This window comes from Cucumis melo, chromosome 11 (assembly GCF_025177605.1).
Source record: "Cucumis melo cultivar AY chromosome 11, USDA_Cmelo_AY_1.0, whole genome shotgun sequence".
Classification (NCBI taxonomy): Eukaryota; Viridiplantae; Streptophyta; class Magnoliopsida; order Cucurbitales; family Cucurbitaceae; genus Cucumis; species Cucumis melo.
Window position 1 is genome coordinate 30759659 of NC_066867.1, and position 25171 is coordinate 30784829.

The following is a 25171-nucleotide window of genomic DNA, read 5'->3' on the forward strand; positions in this document are numbered from 1 at the left end:
GGCACTCCCAGGTAATTTGTGGGAAGAAAGTGGGCATTAATACCCCATGAAGCAGCAACTTGGTTAGTTCTTGAAGCATCAACGTTGAAGGGAGAGATGGTGGATTTGTTTAATTGATATTTAGGCCCGAAGCAAGTTGGAAAAGATGAATGACATTCCTGAGATTTTGGAGGGAATCGTCATCATCTTCAAGGAAGAGGAGAATGTCATTTGCAAACAGGAGATGAGTAAAGTTAAGATTGCCGTTAAGACTCGCCCCTTTATTTTGTCACCCAGAGCTTCAATCTGAGGTAGTCCATTGCAAGGACAAAAATAAATGGAGAGATGGAGTCTCCTTGACGGATGCCACGGGTAGATTGGATACTGCTGAAGCACGCTTTGATCCATTTGAGGTCCATAATAGAAATGATATAAATACAAATTGAAATTATTACCATTACTCAAGTAATTGAGAAAAATGGCTTTATCGAATGACGAAGGTAAATAAAGAATCACTTTTTCTCTTATAATTATTGTAGTAAACAGTAATTAATGATTACAATTACAAAGGGCAATTGATCTGCTGACTTTATAAGAATTATAATTCATCATAAAGTATAAAGCAAGATTATAACGTTATTTTACAAGTGTAATTTCCACACAATTATTTGCCCTTTACTCTATTTTATAATTATTTATATATAATGTTTTTTTTGAGAAGGGTACTTTGTTATGGCGTTAAAAACAACCATAACAGTATTTTATTAAAACAGAAGCATTAATAGAAGTTACATGGGCTGGAGGATAGCCACAGTAACCATAACAGTATTTATATATAATGTTATCTCCCACATTAACCAAGTTTGCTTTGAATAAATTACGAAAAAAGAGATTTTGATTGTAGTTGAATAGAAATGTCAAAAAATATGATACCAACTGTTATTAATACTTTTGAATCTTTACTAGAGGACTCAAAAAAAGAAAGTGAAAATGATGATATTAATGTTTTTTTGTGGAGTACTAAGTAGGGCTTAGGAGAATTGGATGATAACTTGCCATTACTATTATTGGCTACAGTACACATTTAGACAAAGTAGGATGTAATTTCAGCATGAAGATTAACAGGAGAAACCATCGCCATGCAATTACTCAAACTTGGTTTAAAGAACCAAACCCTTTTCGTTGAGAAGCTATCGAAGAACGGAACCGGCCTGAAAGTGATTGTAAACTTAATTTCATCTTTCACTTTCTTAATGCCTCCGATTATACAATTCCCTGACTGCAACATTAACCACCAAAATTACTCAAAATCCAAATTTAAGAACTTCATAATTTAAATTGAAAAAGAAAAACACACCTGTTTAGTAAATCCAATATTCAACATTTTACTGGAAGTGAATCTCACAGATGAACGTGCCACAGTAACCCTAGCTAATATTATGAATAAATTCAACAAATTAAAGAATCAATTATTTAGAATAAATAAACAAAAGAAGAAGAAGAAAAATAATAATAAAAAAAAAGATTTACCTGTATGATCATTTAAATCACGCATTAGGGTTTTGAATAGTTCTGTTTCCATAGTGAAAAATGCATCATATTGAATTGAGGGAATCTTTTGTGTATCAAGAGGAAGTTTATCCAATGTACGTACATTTGATGCTAATGAATCTCTCTTATCACCTAAAACATCAAATTATATATTATTAATCTTGAAATAACAAAGAAAAAGAAAAGAAATGATCAACACAGTACTTAACTGTAAAAGATAATGACACCTTCTTTCTTTGATTTGCGACCATCAATGAGATTGAAGTCAAAGGTTTGAAATAACATCTTGGTTCTTGCAGTTTTAAAGAGTCTGTAAAGATGATCGATATGGATGTTGTAGTGATAAAGGGAATCGCAATTGTATTCCATGAAGAATTGAGGCATCAGTTGTAGGGTTACTAAGGTGAGTGGGAAATCTGCGTAACTTGTAGAGAAAATTAACAGATTTGGATGGCTTTTGAAATACCCATTTTCGTTGATTCTGCTTAGGGTGAATAAAGCTTGTTCAATTGGAAGATATGGGCACTTGAAGTAGAGCATTTTTGAGGAAAAAGGGTTAGTAGTGATGACGATCTTTTGCTTCTTATGATGGGATGATTAATTCTTTCAGATTTTAAGAGCTATAGTGATTCTAAACTTGGCTTTTGGGCCTCTATTTATACTATTTTTTGTTGTGTTAAAACGGTTTTCATGCAGTTTTTTGGATTAAAGATTGAATATATATATATATGAGGCCATGACGAGAGGGTTCGTGATGAGGCCATAGGACTAGTAAATCACTTTTGCTTAATTAGAGTCCTTGTTTTAAACTTTTGTTATTGAAAAGAACCTTCGAGTCTAATGATTTTAATCTTTTAAATGTTTTATCTATTGGTTATGAATGTTTTAGGGGTCCGAACAAAAATTTGTTTAAGAACTCTTTGGATTATTTTAATGAAATTTTATTTATTTAGAAAAATCTTTATTTCAAGTTTAGATAGTATGAGATCTCGTCTCGAAATTAATTGGTAATGATACAAGTGTGAGTCTTCTTGATTTTTTCTATGTGAGATTCTCAACATTTTTTAAACTTAAAAAAAAAATTTTTTTGAAAAATGATAGGATGGTAAGTATATGCACCTGAACATCTCCACTAGGTGGACACTCCATAACACCCTCACTATTTTGCTTCATTAATATAAGAAGGAGATACATGAGAAGTAAGAACGAAGCCCAACAAACACACTAGAGGCAAGTCCAAGCAAAGTAAGAAATAAAAAGCGTATAAATTAAAAGCAATAAAACTGACACTATAATTTGTAAAAAGTGACGATCTGCTGGCCCAAAAACCCGAAAGAGCACAAATGTCCTCCCAAAGATTGATTGTAGAGCTGCTCTTTTCTTTAAAAATACGATTGATTCTTTCCAACCATAAAGTATTGGATTTGATGATGCCCTTTTTGCTTTTTCGATTCATATTGCATATCTCTCGCAACACAAAGAAGAGACATTTAATTTGGTGCTCCAATGAACTTTTAATTATGTATTTTCAAACATTTTCAAACTTTAAAATGTGTATAATCAACTCCTAAAATTTTTATCATGTATTTGATAGACCATTCTTTTGGGTTTAAAATTTATATACCATAGAGATCTTATACAAGTCTTATGTATGTTTTTTCAAAAAATCAATGCACTATATCTATTATTTATTAAATTAAATACGTTAAATAATAACTTTTGAAACTTTTAAAATGTTGAAACCTTTTGCATACAAAATTGAAAACTCATGAATATAATGTAGTTGTTGACTTATTAAACTCAACATTAATTTCAAAAGTTTTAGAGATTAAACCTACAATTGAAAACTCATGAATATAGTTTGATAAGGTGAATCATATTAACTAGCATAATCATTAAGTAGAGTAGTAGAGAATATATATTTTGTATATCATGTGCACTTACTAGCAAAAGAAACCAAAAATCGAGCAAACAAACCAAGAGGGATACATATTACACCTTTGGATGAATCCTTTGACTTGAATAACCAAACCCTTTTTGATCTACATGCCAACCTACATAAACTTTCCTTTGCTTTCAAATTACTACAAATTCAATTTCATTACTTTCCCCAACTCCACCAATAATGCACCGTCTTCCTTGCATAAACATGATTTTTTCAAAAAAAAAAAAAAAGGTACGATGTGTTAGTCGGTATACCAAACACAAAGACGAATACTCCATAGTCCATACACTTTTATAGAAACTTCCTACATGAAACATATACTTAAATAAGCATAATTTCTTTTACATTTAACAAACTATCACGAGATTTATTAGTTGACAATGTAAAATGTGAAGTAATAATATGTACTTTTGTTATAGTAAATAGGCCTTGTTATGTTTGATAACTTATAATATATAAGCATAATGTTCTTGGCGATAAAAAAATATATGTTTTATTGACATATTTTCACTGTCGTTGATATCATTAAAGATACAAAAACATCAATATCTTGAGTCAATTATTGAAGACGATAATCGTAACACTAGATGTAGTTGACGTTTATAATTGTCAATAATACTTTATTGTTAATTAGTACATTGTTTTTTTTGAAAAAAGATACGGTGGGTCAGCAGGTGCACCCGGGCATCTCCACTAGGTGGACACCCCCTTAGCACCATCATCATTCCCGCTTCATTAAGATATAACAAAAGCAATACACGGAAGCAGGGAGACCCAAATAAGGGCTTGAGAACAGCCCCGAAAGGACAAAGTGCGAACATAGAGAAAGAGAAAACTAAGGAAGTGCAAACTAACTAAAAGCATTAAGGTTTAGTGCTATGGAAGAAGCTTGATAATTTGAGAAGAGAGAAGATCTACTAGTCCATAGTCCAGCAAGAGCTTTTATATCTTCCCATATTTCTGCAGCTGTTTTTTCTTTCCCATTGAAGATACGGGCATTCCTTTCCAACCAAATGTTCCAAAGGGCAGAGGCATAGGTGTTAAAGAGAATGACATTTTTCTTTGTTTTCTGATTCCAGCTGCACATGGAAAAACAAAGCTCCTTTGGACTGAGGCAGTTTACATTGCTGCTTAAGTGTGAAGATATTGTTCTCCAAATAGACTTTGCAAAGGGGCATAGGATAAAGAGGTGTTTCCTGTCTTCTTCATTCCTCTTACACATGACACACCAGCTCGGTCTAGAACATAGATTTGGCAATCTCTTCATCAGTTGTTCTGCAGTATATAACATCAAACTTCACTACTCAGTTGTTGGCAGGAATAATTAGTACATTGTTGTTCTTATTAAATTGATTTAATGACAGCTTTAGAAAGTAACTGCAACTGTTTATAAATAAATTAATAAGTACCTCTTGAGTAAGAATCATTTGTGTTCCAGCATAAGAGAATTTGACTTGTGAATTCGTTAGTGTGACTAAAACTGTATGTGAAATATAACATCAAACTTATTAAGATCATAACCACTAATTTTCCTTTCAAAATAATATATATAATGTGGAAATATAAGAATGGGAGAATTATTTACCAGAATCAAAATTATTCAACGTTACAATGTTAATGAACTCTTGTGAACTGAAGGAGACGAAAGTTTCCCAATCCAACTGATCATAGCAGGCATCCATTGACCCGTCCGAATGATACATTGGGAAATCAATCTCTCGAAGATGGCCTAACAATTTGAATGTAATGTTGACATTAAAGAACTTCCAAGAACGAACATGTATATATTAAAGGAAAATTAAACTAACCATCACGACTGCAAAATGTGAGGTCGGCATGGAGCGAATCTGCGAAAGAGAACGTGAGGGAAGAAAAACCGGTTCGTTCCATATCGAACATTTCAGGGAAAAAGGGGTTGATGTAAATCCATGAGTAGTGAAGTTGTTGGCAGGAATATTGTTGATTGAAGAATGGAGGGAATAGTTGAAGGGCTATGGTACAAGAAGGGGAAGGTGTGGGGTTGGCCATTATTGAGAACATTTCTGGTGAGAATTTGAGATTGAAAACGTAGCCAAGGCCGGCGAGGACGGAGACGGCATCGACGAAGCTGTGGATTTCTTCCAGTATAAAGACGAACATTGTGTTATGAGATCACTACTTCTGCCATTTGGGGTTTTAGTTTCTTGGTGTTTAAATGGCAAAGAGCTTGGGGTTCTTTTATTTCAATGTTAAACGATTTTGCAATTAGGTTTGTTCTCACAAGTTAATAAGAAAAGTTCTTTTTTTTTTTTTTTGACAAATAAATGTATATATTATCAAGCTTTTGTTTAATATAATATATATATATAAGAAATACAAATCGTGATAGAAAATTGTTTGTAAGACTCGGAAAGATCGGACAAAATGAGAATGAGAATATCTATATGAAAAATAAAATGAGAATATCTCTGCCTTGTTTGATAACCAATTTTGTTTTTTAGAGTTACTATCATGATTGTTTTTTAAATTAAACCTATAAAATGAAAGTATTCTTCTTCTTTCTTTCGTTTTTTTTATAAATTGCAACTTTAAGTACAAATGTTGATTTTTTTTTTGAAAAAGATACAATGGGTTAGTAGGTGGACACTCGCTTAACACCATTATCATTCCCGCTTCATTAATGATAAGAAAAGAAAACATGAAGCTGGGAGCCCAAACAACCTAATAAAGTACAAATTAATGATAGACATATTTTAATTTAGAGTTATTTTTTCAAGTAGATATTGACGATTTCAATTCATATACTAACCGCGAGAGTAGTTTTTAACTTTTTTTTTTTCTTTTCAATTCATATACAAAAATTTAATGATTTTCCTCCAAAAACTAACTATAAGGGTGTTTTTTTTTTTTTTTATAACTATTTTTTAGAGTTTTACTTTTACCCAAAATACAAAGTGCATAAAAGCCAGATATATTTTTTACCCAAAATACATAGTGCATCATAATTTTTAAAATGAATAGATTTAGAAGATCAAAGGGTGCAATGATTAATGATGTATAGAATGGATGAGCAATGATTGAATGCCACACTTGAGTAGTTGAAACTAGTAGAAATTAGATTAGAAATAAAATTAAAGAAATTATCAAAGAAACTAATGTGAGGGGTAATTGTCCTATATAAATATAAAATGAGAAGCCAATAAATCAAATCAAATCAAATCAAATCATAATCATAATCACCCTCTGACCTAGAAGGAAATTAAATGGCCATCTTAAAGTTTAGGGTTAATCCGTTAAGTATTCTTTTGAATCCAACTCCTGTTCTAAGCCATCTTGGTGAAAATGTGGATATCAGAGTCTCACCCCTTAAATTATCCCTAATGCTCACAAACTTTTCTCCTTCATTCATTGCTGGTCTTCAACTGTCTCATGAACTTTTCAATGTCTATGTCTCAGATAGGACTTACCAATTCAGGTTTAACATTAGAAGATTTTATACATATATGTATCGAATGGAACTTCGAGGTTTTTCTTCAATGCTCTTCACTATCGATATGAAACGTTTACAAACTATTTTCCTTACTTTTCAAGATAATAAAGCAAGTAAGTCTCTATTATGTACTCATTTTCTTATATATTGATTCGTTTATTAATTCAAGAAATGTTTTATCTCTTTAATCTTGTTTGGAAGTTATTTCCTTTTTCGTTTCTTTGTTCTTGAAATCTTTATTTAGGATTTTGTTTTTTCCGTGGGTTTCCATAGTGGTTTTCTTTTTCTCATAATTTCCTTTTTGATTTCTTTATTAATTCAAGAAAATCATTTCGTTTTTCGGGTTTTCGGTTTTTTGCTTCTAAAAAGTTGTATTTAAGGGGGTTTCTCTACTTTTTCGATGGGTTTCAATAATGAACTTTTTTTCTTGTCATTTTCATCTCAATTCCTATATTAATTTAAGATTTAATCAAGAATTGATCTTTTTCAACCTCGTTTGAAAACCATTTCGGTTTTTTATTCTCAAAATTTGTATTATGTTTAGGGTTTTGTTTTTCTCAATTTTTTCGATAACGGATTTTAATTTCTATATTTTAAGACTAGTATAATGGAAACTAAACTAAAATTTATAAGTTATAATATTAGAAAAACCAAAATGACTATCTAATGGGGTTGTTGATTTTTCTTTTTGTTTCAAGAATCAATAATTGAAATATTATCTTTTTTTCTCAAGCGTTGATAATTGTTGTCATTTTTAGAACGAGAACGGCGCACATTAAAATTGCTAGCTTATGATCTAGATCTATATGGAGATATTGAGTATACAACTTTTTTCTCAATCGATTCAAAAGACTTCAAACATATTGTTTCAGAATTTAATTCTCGTTCTGGTAATGTTTTTTCTTATTCTTTCTTCAAATCTCTTATAATATATAATATTTGATTGCAATTGTAAAGTTTTCTAACTAAAGTTTTTGTTGTTGATACTGTCACAGTTTCTGTTACTTTTTCGGATTCTCAAGCCAGATTTTTTACTAGAAGTAAAGAGATTGTTTTTACCAAAGAGGTATTATTTCATATATATATATATATATATCACAATGTTTATATTGATTTTAATTTGGTGTGTGAACATGGCTTGATTAGAAGTTGGGTTTGATGTTAATTTTGGTAGGAAGATGAATGTGTAATTGGAGGTGTTGAAGAAGGAGAGGAATTTCGATTTATAATCACAGTTAATCCATTGGTGTTCTTTTTGGATTTGAGCAATCAATCAAAACGGGTGTGGTTCTTAATGCAAAGTGATTTCTCATGTATGATGGTTCTTCCTTTGGGAATGTGGCATCAATTTTGGATCTATTTTCCATCACAGTGTCATATTCATATACCTATGTTTGACGACTAAAATTCTTGTTTTGGTAAAAGTACCTGAATAATCATTATATGTACTGTCCAAATTACATATTACATATTACAGAGCTACGTTGATATTGGAAAGTCTTACTCTAACCTCTTCGTTTGTTGTTTTGTTTACTCTTTCGAACGTTGAGCTTTGCCCTAGCTAGCTCTCTCCTTTGTACGTATTTGTACTATTGACACTTTGGATGCACATACTGACTGCCCTCACACATATAAATTTGTTAAAACAAAAAATAGAGAAATTGAGGAAGGAAAAAGATGAGAATGAAAGTGATATTAGAACATGGGAATGATAGTTGTGGTCACATTATTGATAAAGAATATTTCAAACCCCCAACAAAATCTAATACTGCATCGCTACCAGATTGAAAATATATGAGGCTACTACATTACAGATGTGTCAAACTTCTACCTAGTTGAGATATCTCGATGCACCTAGTTGTACCCTTCCATTTATATATGTCATAAAGCAAAGCTAAAATCATTTCACATGGGCAAAATAATAATTAATAATATCCCTCCCTGTAAATTCAAAATGATATTTGAATAAAATTTAAACAAATTTGAAAATTTTACTATAAGAAAACCCTTATAGTATAATTCAATGAAATTTCATTACAACTACATCAATTTCCATTACGAATTGGTACACATGGCCTTAGTTCCTTTTGATTCCTCATTTATGATTTAAAATCCATTTTTTAATAAACTAATCATAGTTCGGGTAGTTAAGAAATACCGACAAGAGCTTGAAAACCAAGATGTTCATAGTTTGAATCTCTTACCACATTTTATACTATAAGGAAAGTAATTAACAAGTCGATGTTCAAGATCTTTAAACCATATATATATTATCAAGTTAGAGAGAAAATGGAGATTGCATTCAATGTCATACTTTCATATTACTAGAACAAGAAATGATTCACCTGTTGAAGAAAAGAAGAAAAATTGTGAAAGTAATATCAAAAAAGGCATAAACACGGCGGATGTGTTTCAAAAAAGGCTACCAAACACATACCTTCAACCCAGTAGATGCGTCCTTTGCAAATTGGCTACTGAAGGTTTGAATCATATCTTCACATCTTGCCATCTCACAAAAAGCCTTTGGGATAAACTAATACGGCATATTGATGTTCAATTTGACACAAGAAACGCCAAATCCCTTTGTCTTTCGCTTGGAGCAATGAAGCAAACAAATAGAAAAAATGTAATTTGCCTAAATACGAGGGTGGCTCTTTTGTGGATTGTATGGCTAGAACGAAATAGCAGGCTTTTCAGAGATGTGGAAAAAAGCTTGGTCAACATGTGGGAAGATATTGGAACTCTAGTTGGTATGTGGTCAAGCAGAAACTCAATGTTCAAAAACTACAACCAAACAACTATCTCTAAAAACTATAAGGCTTTGTTAAAGTAATGTTTGTTATATGGTTCCTCACCAATATAAACATTTGTAACTTTGCTTCTTATTAATGAATTGCGGTATAGTGTTTTCTCATTATACCTCTACGTTTCCATTTCAAAAAAAAAATATCAAAAAGAAAAAATGAAAAGGATAAGAGAAGAAAAGATATGGTGATTGATGAAGGAAGAAGAACACTGTTTGAGGGTGTATACCCATCAACCAAATGTGAGCTTTGTAAGTCCATATCTATTCCCATCCTCTTTACCCACAAACCAAAGGCCCCTTGGACTACAATCAAAAAAAATTTCTAAGCTCATCTTAGATCATATCCTAGTTGAGTATCCTTAAGAGTCTAAGGTAAAGAGAGGGTAAGATATTTCTTGTTCCTTCCAAAACTGACTTAATTACGAAACTGAAACCAATAACGTGACCTATTACACAAAACTGATATTGTAACTGGTGCTAGCAGAAAAGTTACACAAGTTCAAATGAAGTAATGAGTAGTTGACTATCTAAAGTGGAAGCAAAATTATATCATATACAAACAAATATGGAGAGAGTAATTAAATGACAAACTATATATCAAGATTTTAACTTAAACAAAACCTAAAAAGTTCGAAACTTTCTTAGTTGAACACAGTGAAAGAAAACAGAACTCAACCTTCCCCTCTTAAATAAAAATAAACAAATTATAACTATATAGTTTTCATTCATTCCCCCAAAACTGCTGGAAGAGACCCAAAATTAAGAGCATCTATATTAGAAAACCTCGTAACTAGTTTGTTATCCGGATAGAATGTTGTCATCTTTACCTTCTTTCCACTCGTATCTATGCAAAATAAGTCACCATCAACTAGAAACATCACCGTACCATATTCAAAGATTTTAACGAGCTGAAAGTATTCAGCCGACCACCATCTCTTTGGTACGTCGTAAATAACAAATGTTCTGATCCATGAATCTTTCCCTTGCATCCTCCACACTTGTAACATATGAGATGGTTCGTACATGAAAACAGTCACATAAATGCTACCATTAAGTGTCTGGATCTCTCCACTGCAGAAACTAAGGGTGCCAACATCCAAGGTTGTGTTCCATTCAATTTTTTCCGTTTCAACATCAAGAGCGTATATCACAAACTTGGTTTGTTCTCGTCCTATCCAGTAGATGAATCCATTTAAGTAAGAACCATGGCCGTCAATGTTGAAAGGAAGGCACATAATATCCTTACATCTGTTGGTTCCATGTCTATCGAACTTGGTAATTTGCATCTCGCTATAGGGGACGAATGGGAGAACTGTGAACAATTTGTACTGATTCGTCTTGGGGCTGAAACCAAATCCAATAACGGCATCTTCAGGGGGTGGAGGTATATGAAGTTCGAAGAACTCGTTAGTTAATGGATTTATTATGGCTCCACAATAACGAACACCACCACTAGATAAGATAGCAAACAGAAGGCCATTGCATGAAGTGATAACACAGATTGCTCCATGACAAATATGAGTGTCAACCCCAGATGAGGTAACAGAAGAAATCATGTTATTGGTACAGAAAGCATGCATCCCGATTGTCGTTCCATGAGAAATATGAGTGTCAACCCCAGATGAAGTAACAGAAGAACTCATGTTATTGGTACAGAAAGCATGCATCCCGATTGTCGTTTCATGAGAAATATGAGTGTCGACCCCAGATGAGGTAACAGAAGAACTCATGTAATTATTGGTACAGAAAGCATGCATCTCGTGATTGAAATAACAAGATGAAGAAGAAGGGAAAACGGGGCTCGTTTTTTCAGAGGTAAAGAAAAGAAAAGCTTGTGAAAGAGATTTACAAGAGGAAGCATAACCTAAAACCAAATCATTACAAGTTTTAGAGACGACTCTCCATGTGGGCAGATCGTAAAAAGGAAGTTTGGAGAAGATTACCTGAACAATATGCGGTGGAAGCTTCCACCCTTTGTTCATAAAGTTCTTACTTTCCGGCTTCTTCATCTTCTTCGATTGAGAGAAGGGGGGAAATCGGTTGCGCCTGGCGTTGAAAATAGCATGTAATATATTCTATATCCTTCTCCTTTTATATTCATATCTTACCCTTATTTTAGTTTAGATTTTTTTCTCATTGTTATCTTTTGAGACCTTTTCACATGTTTTCTTTTTCCTTTATTTTTTTTGGTACGTTTATACTTTTCCTTTTTAGTAATCTTTTGAGATATCATTGGCTATAAAAAGGATATGCCAAAGTTAAATGTATATGATATAAATAATTGAAAAGGGGGATCGAGAGAAAGAGCATTGAATAATCCAACTATGTTGCGGTGGAGCATTTGTAACTTAAAGCATTTTCTTGAGTTGTCAAAGTTCATAATGAATCATAGAAAATATTACAATACCATGATTTTCAAATACTCAAGCACAAGTTTCTCAATGATGGTGTCCGCTTCCCCATATTGCATCACTGAGCTTCAAATAATGCCTGAATTCTTTGTATTTTTCTTCTGCAGTAACCGAACCTTTCAATATGCCACCATTTCCGTCGCCAATTTTTTCCGTTCTTTGTTTCTTATAGAACATAATGCTTGTACTATCATGAGTTTCTCTCTTCCTAACGACATGGACGATCATCTTCTTGACCTAACCTTTTACACTCATGGTAATTAATTAGTACTACTACTGTCGTCTATGATCTCTAATTAACTATTAATCTTTTGGGTTTTTCTTTTTAAATTTTCTCTAAATCTTTTGGCCAGGATCGATCTTTCTTGCATGCAATTAACTTTGTCTTTATGATTCACTTTTATTTTAGACGATCGTAAAATTGAAGCCTACTTGCCTTTATTGCTTTCTTATCAAGAATTTGATGTTGGAGAAATTGACTATGGATGGTTTGTCTCAATTGAATCACACCATTTCCTAGCATGCTTAACGATGCTTGGTAGTAATGGTCATGGTAACATTACTAATTCTTTTTATTATCACAAATGCTCTTGTTTAAATTTTAAGACATTAATTCAAATCATAATTTCATCAATTCTAATCTTCCTTATTCCAAACGAATTAAAAAATAATCTAAATTATTTATTGAGTTTCAAGTCCCAAGAACTAAAATCTTTTTTATTTTTTTGAACTTTCTTGAATATAATTGAAATGATTATTATATACTAAATATAAACTTCTTGTTATCTCTTTTTATGTAGTTAGGGTTTCTATGATCAATTCACAACTAATTTTTGCTTCAAGAACCCTACACTTAATTCTTCAACCAGAGGTATTATATATATATATATATATATATATATATATATATATATATATATTGTAAACTAAACCTAAAACTATTCGATCAATTCATATAATGATGTGTACTGCAGAGAGGAGACTGCATAATTGGAGGTGTTGAAGAAGCAGAAATAATTTGTTTTTCTATCAGTATCGATCCAATTGTACCTTTCTATAGTTTGATAAGGAGCCCAAAAGCAAAAAGAGTATGGTTATTCAAATCAAATAATGATTTTGCAGTCACTGTGATCCCTGTTCATTTGTATGCTCAATATTTAGTCCATACTAATTGAACCAAATTAAAAAAGGTCTCTCTTTTTTTTTTTTTTATACTATTTGTCATTATCTTTTTCTTGTATCAATCAATCCAATGAGATCATGAACATTATTGATAGTGAAATAATGTACTTAATTAAGGGAAACCTTTTGTAAAGGTAACAAAACACCAAACTATTTACGCACGTGTAACAAAGTCCGTTACTTATTTTTTAAATATTTTAGGTTTGCTCTTCTATCTCGTTTTGTATTATTTCTTCTTCCCCGTCTTCCTATGCGATCTCGTATTTATTCTTTTCTGCGATTTCTTTCCATAATCTTTCTTATTTTCCAATTCTTTATTTACGTCGTTTAATCTTCCCATCGTTTTTCTTCTTTTCTTTTTTTTTATTTCTTTCCATCGTCTTTTTACTTTATTCTTTTTTTAGGTCGTTTAAAAAAATTATTTAGATTAGGTAACCAAATCTAAACGACTGTGTACAAAAAAATAACAAAATCTAAAAGATCGTGTATAAAGAATCTTAAAAAAAATCTAAAGAATCTAAAAAAATCATTTAGATTGGAGTAGTCAAATGTAAACGATCGTGTATACAAAATCTTTAAAAAAAATCAACCAAATGTAAATGATCGTGTAAAAAAGTAAATAATCGTGTAAAGAAATCTAAACGATCAAAAGAAATAAAAAAAATTGTGTACCAAATTGAAAAAAAAAAAAAATTTTGGGTCCCCAAATCTAAACGATCCTATAACAAAATTAAATGGTGGACAAGAAGTAAATGATGAGAAAATGGCTTACAAGAAGTAAATGATGAGAAAATGGCTTTTACTACAGTAACTATTTTCTCTCAATGTTTTCCCTCTGCAACATAAACAACACTTGGAGGCTCAGCTACTCATCAACCGAAAGTGCATTGAAAACTAATAACACTTGGTATCAATCCAAGTCACTTCCTGCCGCCGATCACTGACCTTCTCTCCAGATTTCATTGTTGTCTACCTCCTCCACCTACCTCTTACTGTGTCATTCAATACACGTTTCATTCCTTCCTTTTTTAAAAGCATGCAGTTGAAGCTGACCAAAAAGGGTACCTCTCATCTCAACTCTTTGTCTGTTTCCTTTTCCTTTTTTGTCCATGGCTTTTATCAAGCAACTCCCCAAGTCTTGCCAAATTGAGCAAAAAGAGTTCATGCTATCCTTAGATAGTAAAACAAGCTTTATCCGAATGTGGTTGACCGAAGTATGTCATCACAAGTCATTCTCCTTGGACATCACACCAGACACATAGGACACATCACAAGTTTGATAAGGAGCCCAAAAGCAAAAAGAGTATGGTTATTCAAATCAAATAATGATTTTGTAGTCACTGTGATCCCTGTTGATTTGTATGCTCAATATTTGGTCTATTCTAATTGAACCAAATTAAATAAGGTCTCTTTTTTTTTTATATACTATTTGTCATTTTCTTTTTCTCGTATCAATCAAATCCAATGAAATCATGAACATTATTGATTGTGAATAATGTACTTAATTCTGGTAAACTTTTGTAAATGTAATAAAACACCAAACTATAACAAATCCCACAAAGTTAGCAATTTTTTAAATATTATAGGTTTGCCCTTCCATTTCTTCTTGCTTTTGTTATTTCGTCTTTTTTTTTTTGCTGCAATTTCATTCCATCATTTAAAAGATCGTGTATAAAGAATCTGGAAAAAAAATTTAAAAAAATAATTTAGAATGGAGTAGCCAAATGTAAATGATAGTGTAAAAAAAGTAAATGATCTGTCAAAAAAAGAATCTTAAAAAAATTATTTAGATTGGAATACCCAAATGTAAACGATCGTCTAAAAAGTAACTTAAAAAAAACAAAAGATCGTGTATAAAAAATGTTAAAAAAAATCATAAACGATCGTGTAAAAAAAATAAACGATCAGTGTAAAGAAATATAAACGATCGTGTAACAAAAGAAATAAAAAAATTGTGTACCAAATTAAAAAAAAAAAATTATTTAGATTTGGGTCCTCAAATCTAAACGATCCTATAACAAAATCAAATGATGAAATTGAAAAGATAAATTGTAGTAATATATAAAAGATGACGTATAAATTTTAGTTATATCTAAACGATGGCGTTGTAGCCATATCTAAACGATCGTATATCAAACAATAACCAATTTGGTATTTTACACGGTGAACTTCTGGGTTTTTTTTTTTTTTTTTCGAAATTGTTGTGTGGAGTGTAAATATTTTGACGCTTTCTTATATTTTTAAAAAGATCCCTTAATTAATTAATAATATTTTGAATAATGGCTCTATAATATTTTGGCTTTTTAGAAGTTGTTTAATTCCAAGTCATATATTATTTCATATATATACTAAATTTTGTTAATGAAAGAGATTATATATATGATTGTCATTTTTTTTTATTTTTAAAATTTGTAATTCTTTTTTACAATTTCTTTAAGGTCTTCTTCAATTTTGGTAAGGATTTCAAAAATTTTGTTTTTGTTTTTACTTTTTGAAATTTTTTTTTATTAAAAACAAAATCCTAATTTTGGTTGCTTTTTTTCCTTTCATTTTCAAATTTTATTCATAATTGAAATTTTGAAAATGAATTATAGGTGAATTATATAAAAAAATTTCTTTGTAATTATAAGAAACAAATTTTTCCAAAAAGTGAAATTAATTATCAAGCACATTTGTTTTTCTTTAATTAATTTTTAAAACAAAGAAAAAAAATGAGTAGAAAACAAGTGAGTTTACCCTACATGCCCTTCGTTTTTCTCTTTTTTGTAAACTAAAATGTCATTTGATAACCATTCGGTTTTCGAAACTAAGCTTATGCATTATGGTATGTTTGAGAGCAATTCTCAATAATTAAAATTACTTTATTTATTGATTGAATTGTTTTTTCAAAATGGATTTTCAAAACAAATATATAAATCATTTTATCAATATTATCTCCATAAATTTTAAACCCTAGTTCTAATAACTACATGAATTGTATACATGCATGTACGTACATTCACGATCAATTTTCTTAAGCCAAGAAATTAAAAGTAAAGAGGGATCAAGAATTGCACTGAGAAGGTTAAAAGATGTCATATATCAAACAAAATTGGAACAATTTTTCCATGTTTTTTACTCATTCAATATTCAGAAAATTGATAATAAATATAGAGTTGAAGCCGATTGGAGCTGACATTGCAATATTCCTTTTAGTTGTCTCATGATAGAACGTTACCTTCTCTATCAAATTTGCCAAATCGCAAAAAAATGATGTGGGTTGAAACCTTACTGAGTATTGAATTCTTTCACCATCATCGACACCACTAATTATGCATCCTTGGTCCTGCACGTAATTAACCATAGATCAGTCGAATGACAGCAATAATAATGTTTCTTTTCTTTTTTCTTTTTTTATTGATCAGAAGAAACATTTCAGTATATACCTCTGCATTAATAGTTATCTCTTTGAATTCACTTGAGAATGTCACTTGTGAATTAGTCAAAACAACATTAACTGTGGAACAAAGAACAAGCAATTTATAGTTTATATATGTAAGAAAACTTCAATTAATAAGAGAAGAAAGAAGAGATGAGTTATGGTAATATTATTATTACCTTTGTCAATATTCATGAACTCCATCACAATTAGTTTAAACTTTTCTGAATCCATTGAGACAAATTTTTTAATTGTAAGACCACCAAGTTTCCCTATATGTTCTGAATTTGACACGTTTATTATACGAGTGAAGCGCGCACCTATTACAACACCGACAAATCGATCAATATGTCAAATTATTGCAATATAGGATTTTGTTTTTAGTTTTTATATAGCGTTCTTGAAATTTATTTATATATGTTCGTTTGTTCTTTTCGATTTATCGAATTATACGGAGACGCCGTAATCATTCTTCGATCGTTAAAGATCAACAAAGACATGATTCCAAATCAAATTCGAAACTAAATTAAAGAAACGGTTACCGAACAAGAACTCCAAGAAATAACATGGAGAAACTTTTCATTCTCATCCAAGAAATTGATATAACAATTTATTAAAGAGAAGAAAAAGAAAATGAAGAAGAAATAGTTACCAGAATTATCATCGTGAAATGTAAGGGCTGCTAGTGGTGGATAATGATGATCAAGATTGAAGTCCATTGAAGAAGAAGTAAGTGCTCTATGTCCAAGATGCTGGCGAAATTCCTTAAGATGAATTGTGAAATAGTTTGAAGAATTTGGAGGTTGGTAATGGTGTAAAAATGGATGTCTAATATGTAGTAGTACAAAGAGATGACGGGAGATGACTACGAAGTCTAAACCAGACTTGTAAAATTCGATGTTGCCTCTTTCTTCACCGATTGTGGTGAGTAAATGGAATGCTCTCATAAAACGAATGAGGTGCTGAAGCTTGAAGATCCTCACTGTCACCATTTTCCTTTGTTTTGAGTTTTCAAATTACTTGATAACACTCTTCTCATGTGAGTGAGTCTATTTATAATGTGGGTGGTTAAGGTTATATCCATTGATATTGTTTTTGTTATTTACGTAAATAATTTTAGACTTTTTTCTATCTATGAGGAATATTTTTCATCTTTTTAAAGTTTCCTACGAAAAAAGAAAAGAAAGAAAACCAAAGGAAAAAGCTTCGTATTGAAAGCTTTCTTGCACCGATAGTTTTTTTTGGTTCTCATTGTTATTATATCGTATTAATTGTAACATGATTTATCAATACTTATTAATATCGTTGTAAATTTTTTAAAATATTACTATATATTTAATTATTTTGAATAATATAATGGTTATATTTCCGATTATCTCATACATATATATTTTTCAAAAATATAAAAAAGTGACAAAATGCTTATACTCGTAGAACAATTCCAAAAATGGAAAAAGCTTCATCGTGTAAAATGCCAAAAATGCCCCATCAACCACGCTGTCAATAACGCACGCGTAATATATTTGCGATCATTTAGATTTGATATATTTGCAATCGTTTAGATTTGGTTATTGTTTGATACGCGATCATTTAGATATCTCTATAATTTATACTACAATCGTTTAAATATGACTACAATGCGATTGTTTAAATATGGTTACAATTTATACGCGATCGTTTAGATAAGGCTACAATTTATCTTTTCAATTCCATCATTTAATTTTGTTACACGATCGTTTAGATTTTTTTTATACGATCGTTTAGATTTATTTACACGATCCTTTCTTTTTTAAAAGATCTTTTCATTTGCCTATCTAAATGATTTTTTTTCAAGATTCTCTATACACAATCGATGAAATAACATTATCAAGATGAATCGCGAGAAGAAAAAAAAGATAGAAGGACAAAACTGAAATATTGGCCAGTAAATAGTTCATTATTTTCCAACAAATTAGTTCAAATTTTCAAAATCTCCCGAATCACTCCATTAAATTAAATCCAAATTTCATATATTTTATCAACTCAATTTAAACGCAAAAAATAATCATAATAATAAATATATAATTTAAATCAACCAAATCAATTGATTTTTTCCCTCCGAAACCCAAATTAAAGGGAAAAGAAAACCCAATAACTTAAGACAATTAATTTAAATTATTTGTGCTATTATTCTTTTTTACAATTTCATATGGTAATCACTCCCTTTTATGTTGTTTGATTGGAATGATTTGATTTATTTTTCTAATTTTAAACTTTAATCTAAACCAAAATATTATCGTAAATATAATATAAGAAAAATAATCTCTTTTGTTTTCTCTTTAAATTAAGCTATTAACTTCTAAAATATTCTCGTTGTATTGTTGAAGCTATATCCGACCGTCTCTTCTTTAGAAAAAGAAAAAGAAAAAATAGATTACCAAACATGTTCTTAGTTTTTCTCTCTTTTTTTTCTAAACTAAAGTTATCGAGTGACCATTCCATTTTCAAAACTAAGCTAATGGAATGATTCTCGATCATTAAAATTACTTTTTTTTATTGTTAAAATTACTTAAAAATTGTTTCTATGATTCAAAATTTATTTTTATATAGCTAGAAAAATGTACATACATTCACAATCAATCTTTTTAAGCAAAATAATTAAACTAAAAGTAGAAAGAGGGATCGAGAGTTGCACACGGAAGGAGAAGATTAAAAGATCTATTTCGTATATGGAAACAGGATTGGAATAATTTTTCCATGTTTGTTGTCTCATTTCAATTCATGAAAGTGATAATAAATAGAGCTTCGAAGGCGATTGGAGCTGAGATTACAATATTGGTTTTAGTTGTGTTATGATAGAACCATACCCTTTCTATCATAGATGTCAAATCGCTAAAAAATTTGGTGGGTCGAAACTTTATTGAGTATTCAACTCTTTCCTCAGAATTAACACCACCGATTATGCATTCTTTGTCCTGCAACATCGTAAGCGTAGATCAATTGACGTGAACTTGTAAAGACTCGATTCCCTCCACTACACATATATAGTAATAATAATGTTTTTTTTGGTGATCAAAAGACACATCAGTATACCTCTACATTTAAAGTTATCTCTTTGTTGAATTCACATGAGAATGTCAGTTGTGAATTAGTCAAAACAACATCAACTGTGAAACAAATTACAACAAGCAATTTAGTTTATGTACTATAAGAGAACTTCAATTGATAAGAGAAGGAAAGAAGATCAGATGTGTTACGGTAATATTACCTTTGTCAATATTTATAAACTCCATTACAATTCGTTTGAATTGTTTTGAATCAATTGAGACAAATTTTGTACTTGTAATATCGCCAAAATCCCCTTCGTCTTTTGAATTTGATACTCTTATTGAACCAGTGAAGTCCTCACCTATTACAATACCAACAAATCAATAAATCAAACTGTGTTTGTTTGTTCTTTTCAGTTTATCGAATTATATGGAGATGCCATTAGTTGTTAAAGATCAAAGAGATGATTCAAAGTCAAATTCTAAACTAAGTTAAATAAAACAAACCACATTCTTTTAGTAGAAATTAAGTTAAAGGATCGAATATAATCTATAAGGAAAATTAAGTTTTAAAAACTAGAAACGGTTAGCAAACGAGAATTTACAAGAAATAATATGCAGAAACTTCATTCCATTCAAGAAATATAATTAACAATGCATTAAAGATTATTAAGTATCAGAAGAAAAGAAAATGAAGAAGAAATAGTTACCACAATCATCATGACCAAATGTAAGGGTTGCTAATGGTGGTTGACGATGATCAAGATTGAAGTCCATCCAAGAAGAAGTACATATTTTATCTCTGAGAAGATCGCAGAATTCCTTAAGATGAATGTTCAAATACTTTGAAGAATTTGGAGGTTGGTAATAATGGAGTAAAAGTGGAGGCCTGATATGTAGTATTACACAGAGATGATGGGAGACCACTACGAACTTTAAACCAGAACTGTAAAATTCCAAGTGGGCTGCTCTTTCTTCACCAATTGTAGTGAGTAAATGGAGTGCTCTCATAAAACGAAGGAGGCCATGTTCAAGCCTGAAGATCCTCTTCACTGCAACCATATTATTCCTTTGAGTTTTCAACTTCATAACACTCTTTTCTCATTTGTCAGTCTATTTATAGTTCATAAAAGTCTATAATTGATGTATATTGTTTTAGTTATTTCCATAAAGAATTTTACAACCTTTTCTATGTGTGAGGGTTTCTCATATTCTTTTTAAAGTTTCGTAGGAAAGGAAAAAAAAAAAACAATGTAAGAAAAATGCTTCGTATTGAAAGCTTTTCTTGCTTCTTCGTTTTTTTGGTTCTCGTTATTATTATATCATATATGTTATGGACCTTTCTTTTACCAACCCTAATGTCGGAGTTAGGTTAATTATGCAATTACCCAAAACGGTGCAATGTGTTAATTATTATAAGGTTTTTCTTTATATATATGTGTGTGCGTTTTTTTCCTTTTAACCCTATATATAAATATATATTCCGTTTTACAATTTACGGGAAGATATTTGTTCTCTAACACAAAGCTGGTCCTTAAAAAGCAAAATTTTCAAACACTATAGTAGACCACAATCTCTTTAAACATCAATGTTTTTTGTAACTGAATCAATCCTTTGTAACTTATTTCTGGCAATAAATTCGTGACAGGGTGGCTTATCTCTATCTTCCTTCACTAGTATCTTTTCAATATATATATATATATATATATATATATATATTGTGTTGTCTTTTCCTTTTTAAATTCACAATTTTCCAAAAAAATAGTTCAAAATTTCAAAATCTCCCCAAACTATTCGGTTTGGAAAAAAATTAGCAAAAAAAATTATGATAATAGAGTTCATGTCACTACATTTTCTAAATTGTAAAATTAGCAAATTTAAAAGTGAATGGTCATCGTCTGATAGCCCTCCGATATCTCTCTCATAGTCGTCTGATATCATTAATTACTTCATATTTGTCATATCCACAATATAAAAAAAGAGATGTTATGGACTGTTTTTTCTAAAAAACATTTATCATTTGATGGAATTTTTCATAAATTAAATCCAAATTTCATATATTTCATCAACTCAATTAAAATGCAAAAAAAAAAAAAAAAAATCAAATCAACCAAATCAATTGATTTTTTTCCCTCCAAGAACCCAAATTAAAAGGGAAATTAAGGAAAATCCAATAACTTAAGACAATTAATTTAAATTATTTTGTGCTATTATTCTTTTTTACAATTTCATGGTAATCACTCCCTTTTATGTTGTTTGATTGGAATTATTTGCTTTATTTTTCTAATTTTAAACTTTAATCTAAACCTAAAATATTATTACTTAAAATTCAGTTAAATAAAAACAAAAAAAAAAATCAAAGTTAAAATTCTTTGTTAGATTTAGAAATCAATTAGATAGAGTGAACTCTCTCTCAACCATGGCTTCTGCTATAAAAAGGGCCAAACCCTAAAGAACCTCTTTCATAACTTCAAGATCATAGAAATTGTAATAATATTGAGGAGAGATCAAAAGGCCAATATCATCACATTATTTCATGGAACTCAAGCTTGAGAACATCCATAGTTTTTCAAAAGCACTTCTCCCACTCCAGCGATTCAATGACACAGCAGATTTAAAATGCTCACCGAAAATGTTCTCTTTAATAATCTCTCGCCATTTCCCTCTTATCATTACATCTCTTCAAATTCTTCCTCCTTTCTTCACTAATTTTCTTTGTCAAAACCAAATTTTCCAATTCCAAATTCCCATCAAATCTTTTTACGATATCATGAACAGTATGACACACAGACTTTATTCTTCAATGACACTCTCTCTTCATCCTCAACAACCCCTTATTCAAATCGCCCTTCAATTTCGCAATCCAAGTAAGTATTTGTTTCATTATTCAAGAATTTTGTTTCATTTCATTTTCTTGCAATTAAATTTCCTGTTGATTTGAGGTTAATTTTCATTTAAAATTCCTTAGGGGTGGTTGATGATCAAGAAGCACTTTACCATGCATTTCCATTGTCACCTTCAAGAGAGGAGGATGTAGGGGAAATTGATTATGGAATCTTTTTCTCAATTGAGTCGCTAGTGTTTAGATTCATTGCAATAGAGTTAGATGATTTCGATGGTAATTAATTTTAATTAAGTTTAGAAAAACAATATATATTTTCTCTCTCTCTCTCTCTCTCTCTCTCTCTCTCTTTAATTAAGTCGTCGTTATTAACTTCTAAAATTTTCTTGTGGTAATTAATTTAGCATTGGTTACTCTAACGAATTCAGAAGTCAAATTCAGTGTTAATGATAAGGACATAATTCTTTACAAAGAGGTATATTACATAATACAACTTAATTGATTTCTTTTTGTTAATTACTTTAGTGTTTATGTTTTTTTCAATAATTTAATGAGATTTTATAATAATGTTTTTTTGTGTAGAGAGACGAATGTATAATTGGAGGGGTTGAAATTGGAGAAGAAAGTCGATTCTTTGTGTACCTAAATCCGAAAGTACTTTTTAGAGATTTGGCAGAACAATCAGCAAGGATATGGATGTTCAAGTCTCCTCGTTCCTATAGTATAACTGTTGCTCCTATTGGATTGTATGCCCAATTTTGTGTCTATTTTCCCCAAATAGAGGAACAATCCAAGAGGCAAAGGATATGTTGATTATATCATCATTTTGTTCTTGTTTTGATTTGTACTTTTTTTTTCTCATAATAATAGAATTCAAAAGATCAACTATTAACTATTTTGATCATGTTAATCTCATAAATTTGGATTTTGTCAATTATATTCTCTATTAATCAAATATATTAACTATGGTGAAAAGTAAGCTTTTGCTAATTAATTAGGGTAAAATGATAATGATAATAATAACAACAACAATAAAATTATAATAGAAAAGGAAAATTTGCGATTTAATTTTTTTTTTTCTAGTTCAACTAGAATGGAAGAGGAAAATATTGAGCGGATTGAGAGTGTATTTTGTTTAACTTTCATGGTGAAAATAAGTTATTTAGGACAAAATTGATTAGGTGTTTTACAACCTCTTAAAATATATATATATATTTTTTTTGGAAGATTTTCAAAATTTATGGTATAAATTTCTTATTAAGTAAAAATGAATTTTGAATAACCTAATTTTCTTTATATAGTGAATGTAAAATAAGTATAAAGTTTTGAGGTGAAATTAGGGTTTAAACGTTTGATACACCTAAAGTAAAATAATTATGTATAAAAAAATGTCAAACTATATAAATATAAAAAATCTAATATTTCACCATTAATGTATTCAAATTATATTTGGGGAATGGTTTTTTTAAGTATTTTTATTATTTACAATGGATGGATACTAAAATATTATTTTAGTCCATTTGCTTTCAATTCTCCAATTTTAGTAGGTATTACTTTTAATAAATCTTATAATTATTCTCTTTTAAAAGTTGATTTTTTCTAAATTAGATAAATAATAACAATAATAATAATAATAAATTGAGTTTTCTTATTATAAGTTTAATACATATCACTAACGTGTTTTTGAAATACATTTTAAAGTATTTAATTTTAAGAAATAAAGTCATTTTAGAAAATGAAAATTGAAGTTTTAACGACCACTCTAAATAACTTTTTTTTTTTGAAAAAGGATACGATGGGTTAGTTGGGCGCACCCGGCATCTCCACTAGCTGGACACCCCTTAGCACCCTCGTCACTCCCACTTCATTAATAAATATAAACATTCGGTACAAGAAGCAAGGAGAAGGGCTAGAGTTAAGCTCTTTTAAACAAAAGCAGAAATATTTAAAGCTATGGAGCTACAGTTGTAATTAGAAAAAAGTTTAGATTTGCTGCTCCATAAACCGATTTGTGCAAGGATATCTTTCCATAACTCCGCTACTTTTCTCAAATGCTTAAAGATTCTTCTGTTTCTTTCAATCCATATTTTCCAGAGAGTTACAGCAATGGTATTGAAAGTAATGTACCCTTTTTGACTCTTAATGTTTAAAGAGCTTATATCCTTACACAGGGAGGCCACGTTGGTAAAAGGATTGTTCCATTTCAAAAGAGACTTTGCCCTGTTCCATAACGACTGCGCATAGGAGCAATTAATAAAGAGATGGTTGATGTCCTCTTGATTTTTATTGCACATATAGCACCAGTTTGGATTAAGATACCAGTTTGGAAGGTGCTTTTGCAGCTGCTCGGCGGTATTTAAATGTCAAACGTACCCTTCAAGAAGAATAATACTAAATAACTTTTAAATAGTATTTAAATGTTTTTATCAAAATGGTTTTTTCAAAAATAGAAAAATTTGACAAACTATTTACACAAATTAACTACACTCGATTTTTCTCTATGAAGTGTAAATATTTTGTCCTCAAATAGTATATTTTTTTA

General features: G+C 30.2%; 3 protein-coding genes and 1 long non-coding RNA gene across 4 annotated transcripts; 2 read left to right on the forward strand and 2 right to left on the reverse strand.

The window, feature by feature from the left end:
• Positions 1 to 898: 898 nt before the first annotated feature.
• On the reverse strand, positions 899 to 2144 carry LOC103497737 (uncharacterized). Its single transcript, XM_008460046.2, has 4 exons — positions 1740 to 2144; positions 1510 to 1662; positions 1337 to 1410; positions 899 to 1258 (listed from the first exon to the last, which is right to left on the reverse strand). The coding sequence occupies exons 1-4, from the start codon at positions 2068 to 2070 to the stop codon at positions 1064 to 1066; spliced, it is 753 nt and encodes a 250-aa protein (XP_008458268.1). The 5' UTR covers positions 2071 to 2144; the 3' UTR covers positions 899 to 1063.
• A 5795-nt stretch (positions 2145 to 7939) lies between these two features.
• LOC103498007 (uncharacterized) lies at positions 7940 to 8384 on the forward strand. Its single transcript, XR_007824929.1, has 2 exons — positions 7940 to 8010; positions 8119 to 8384. It is a non-coding gene; the product is annotated as an uncharacterized LOC103498007 (long non-coding RNA).
• An 8009-nt stretch (positions 8385 to 16393) lies between these two features.
• LOC103497734 (uncharacterized) lies at positions 16394 to 17772 on the reverse strand. Its single transcript, XM_008460044.3, has 4 exons — positions 17414 to 17772; positions 16941 to 17081; positions 16769 to 16839; positions 16394 to 16668 (listed from the first exon to the last, which is right to left on the reverse strand). Exons 1-4 carry the CDS (start codon positions 17751 to 17753, stop codon positions 16462 to 16464), a joined length of 759 nt encoding a protein of 252 aa, XP_008458266.1. The 5' UTR covers positions 17754 to 17772; the 3' UTR covers positions 16394 to 16461.
• Positions 17773 to 22262: 4490 nt separating this feature from the next.
• On the forward strand, positions 22263 to 23563 carry LOC103498005 (uncharacterized). The gene is made up of 4 exons (XM_008460455.2): positions 22263 to 22654; positions 22756 to 22905; positions 23034 to 23104; positions 23212 to 23563. The coding sequence occupies exons 1-4, from the start codon at positions 22324 to 22326 to the stop codon at positions 23440 to 23442; spliced, it is 783 nt and encodes a 260-aa protein (XP_008458677.1). The 5' UTR covers positions 22263 to 22323; the 3' UTR covers positions 23443 to 23563.
• Positions 23564 to 25171: the final 1608 nt, after the last annotated feature.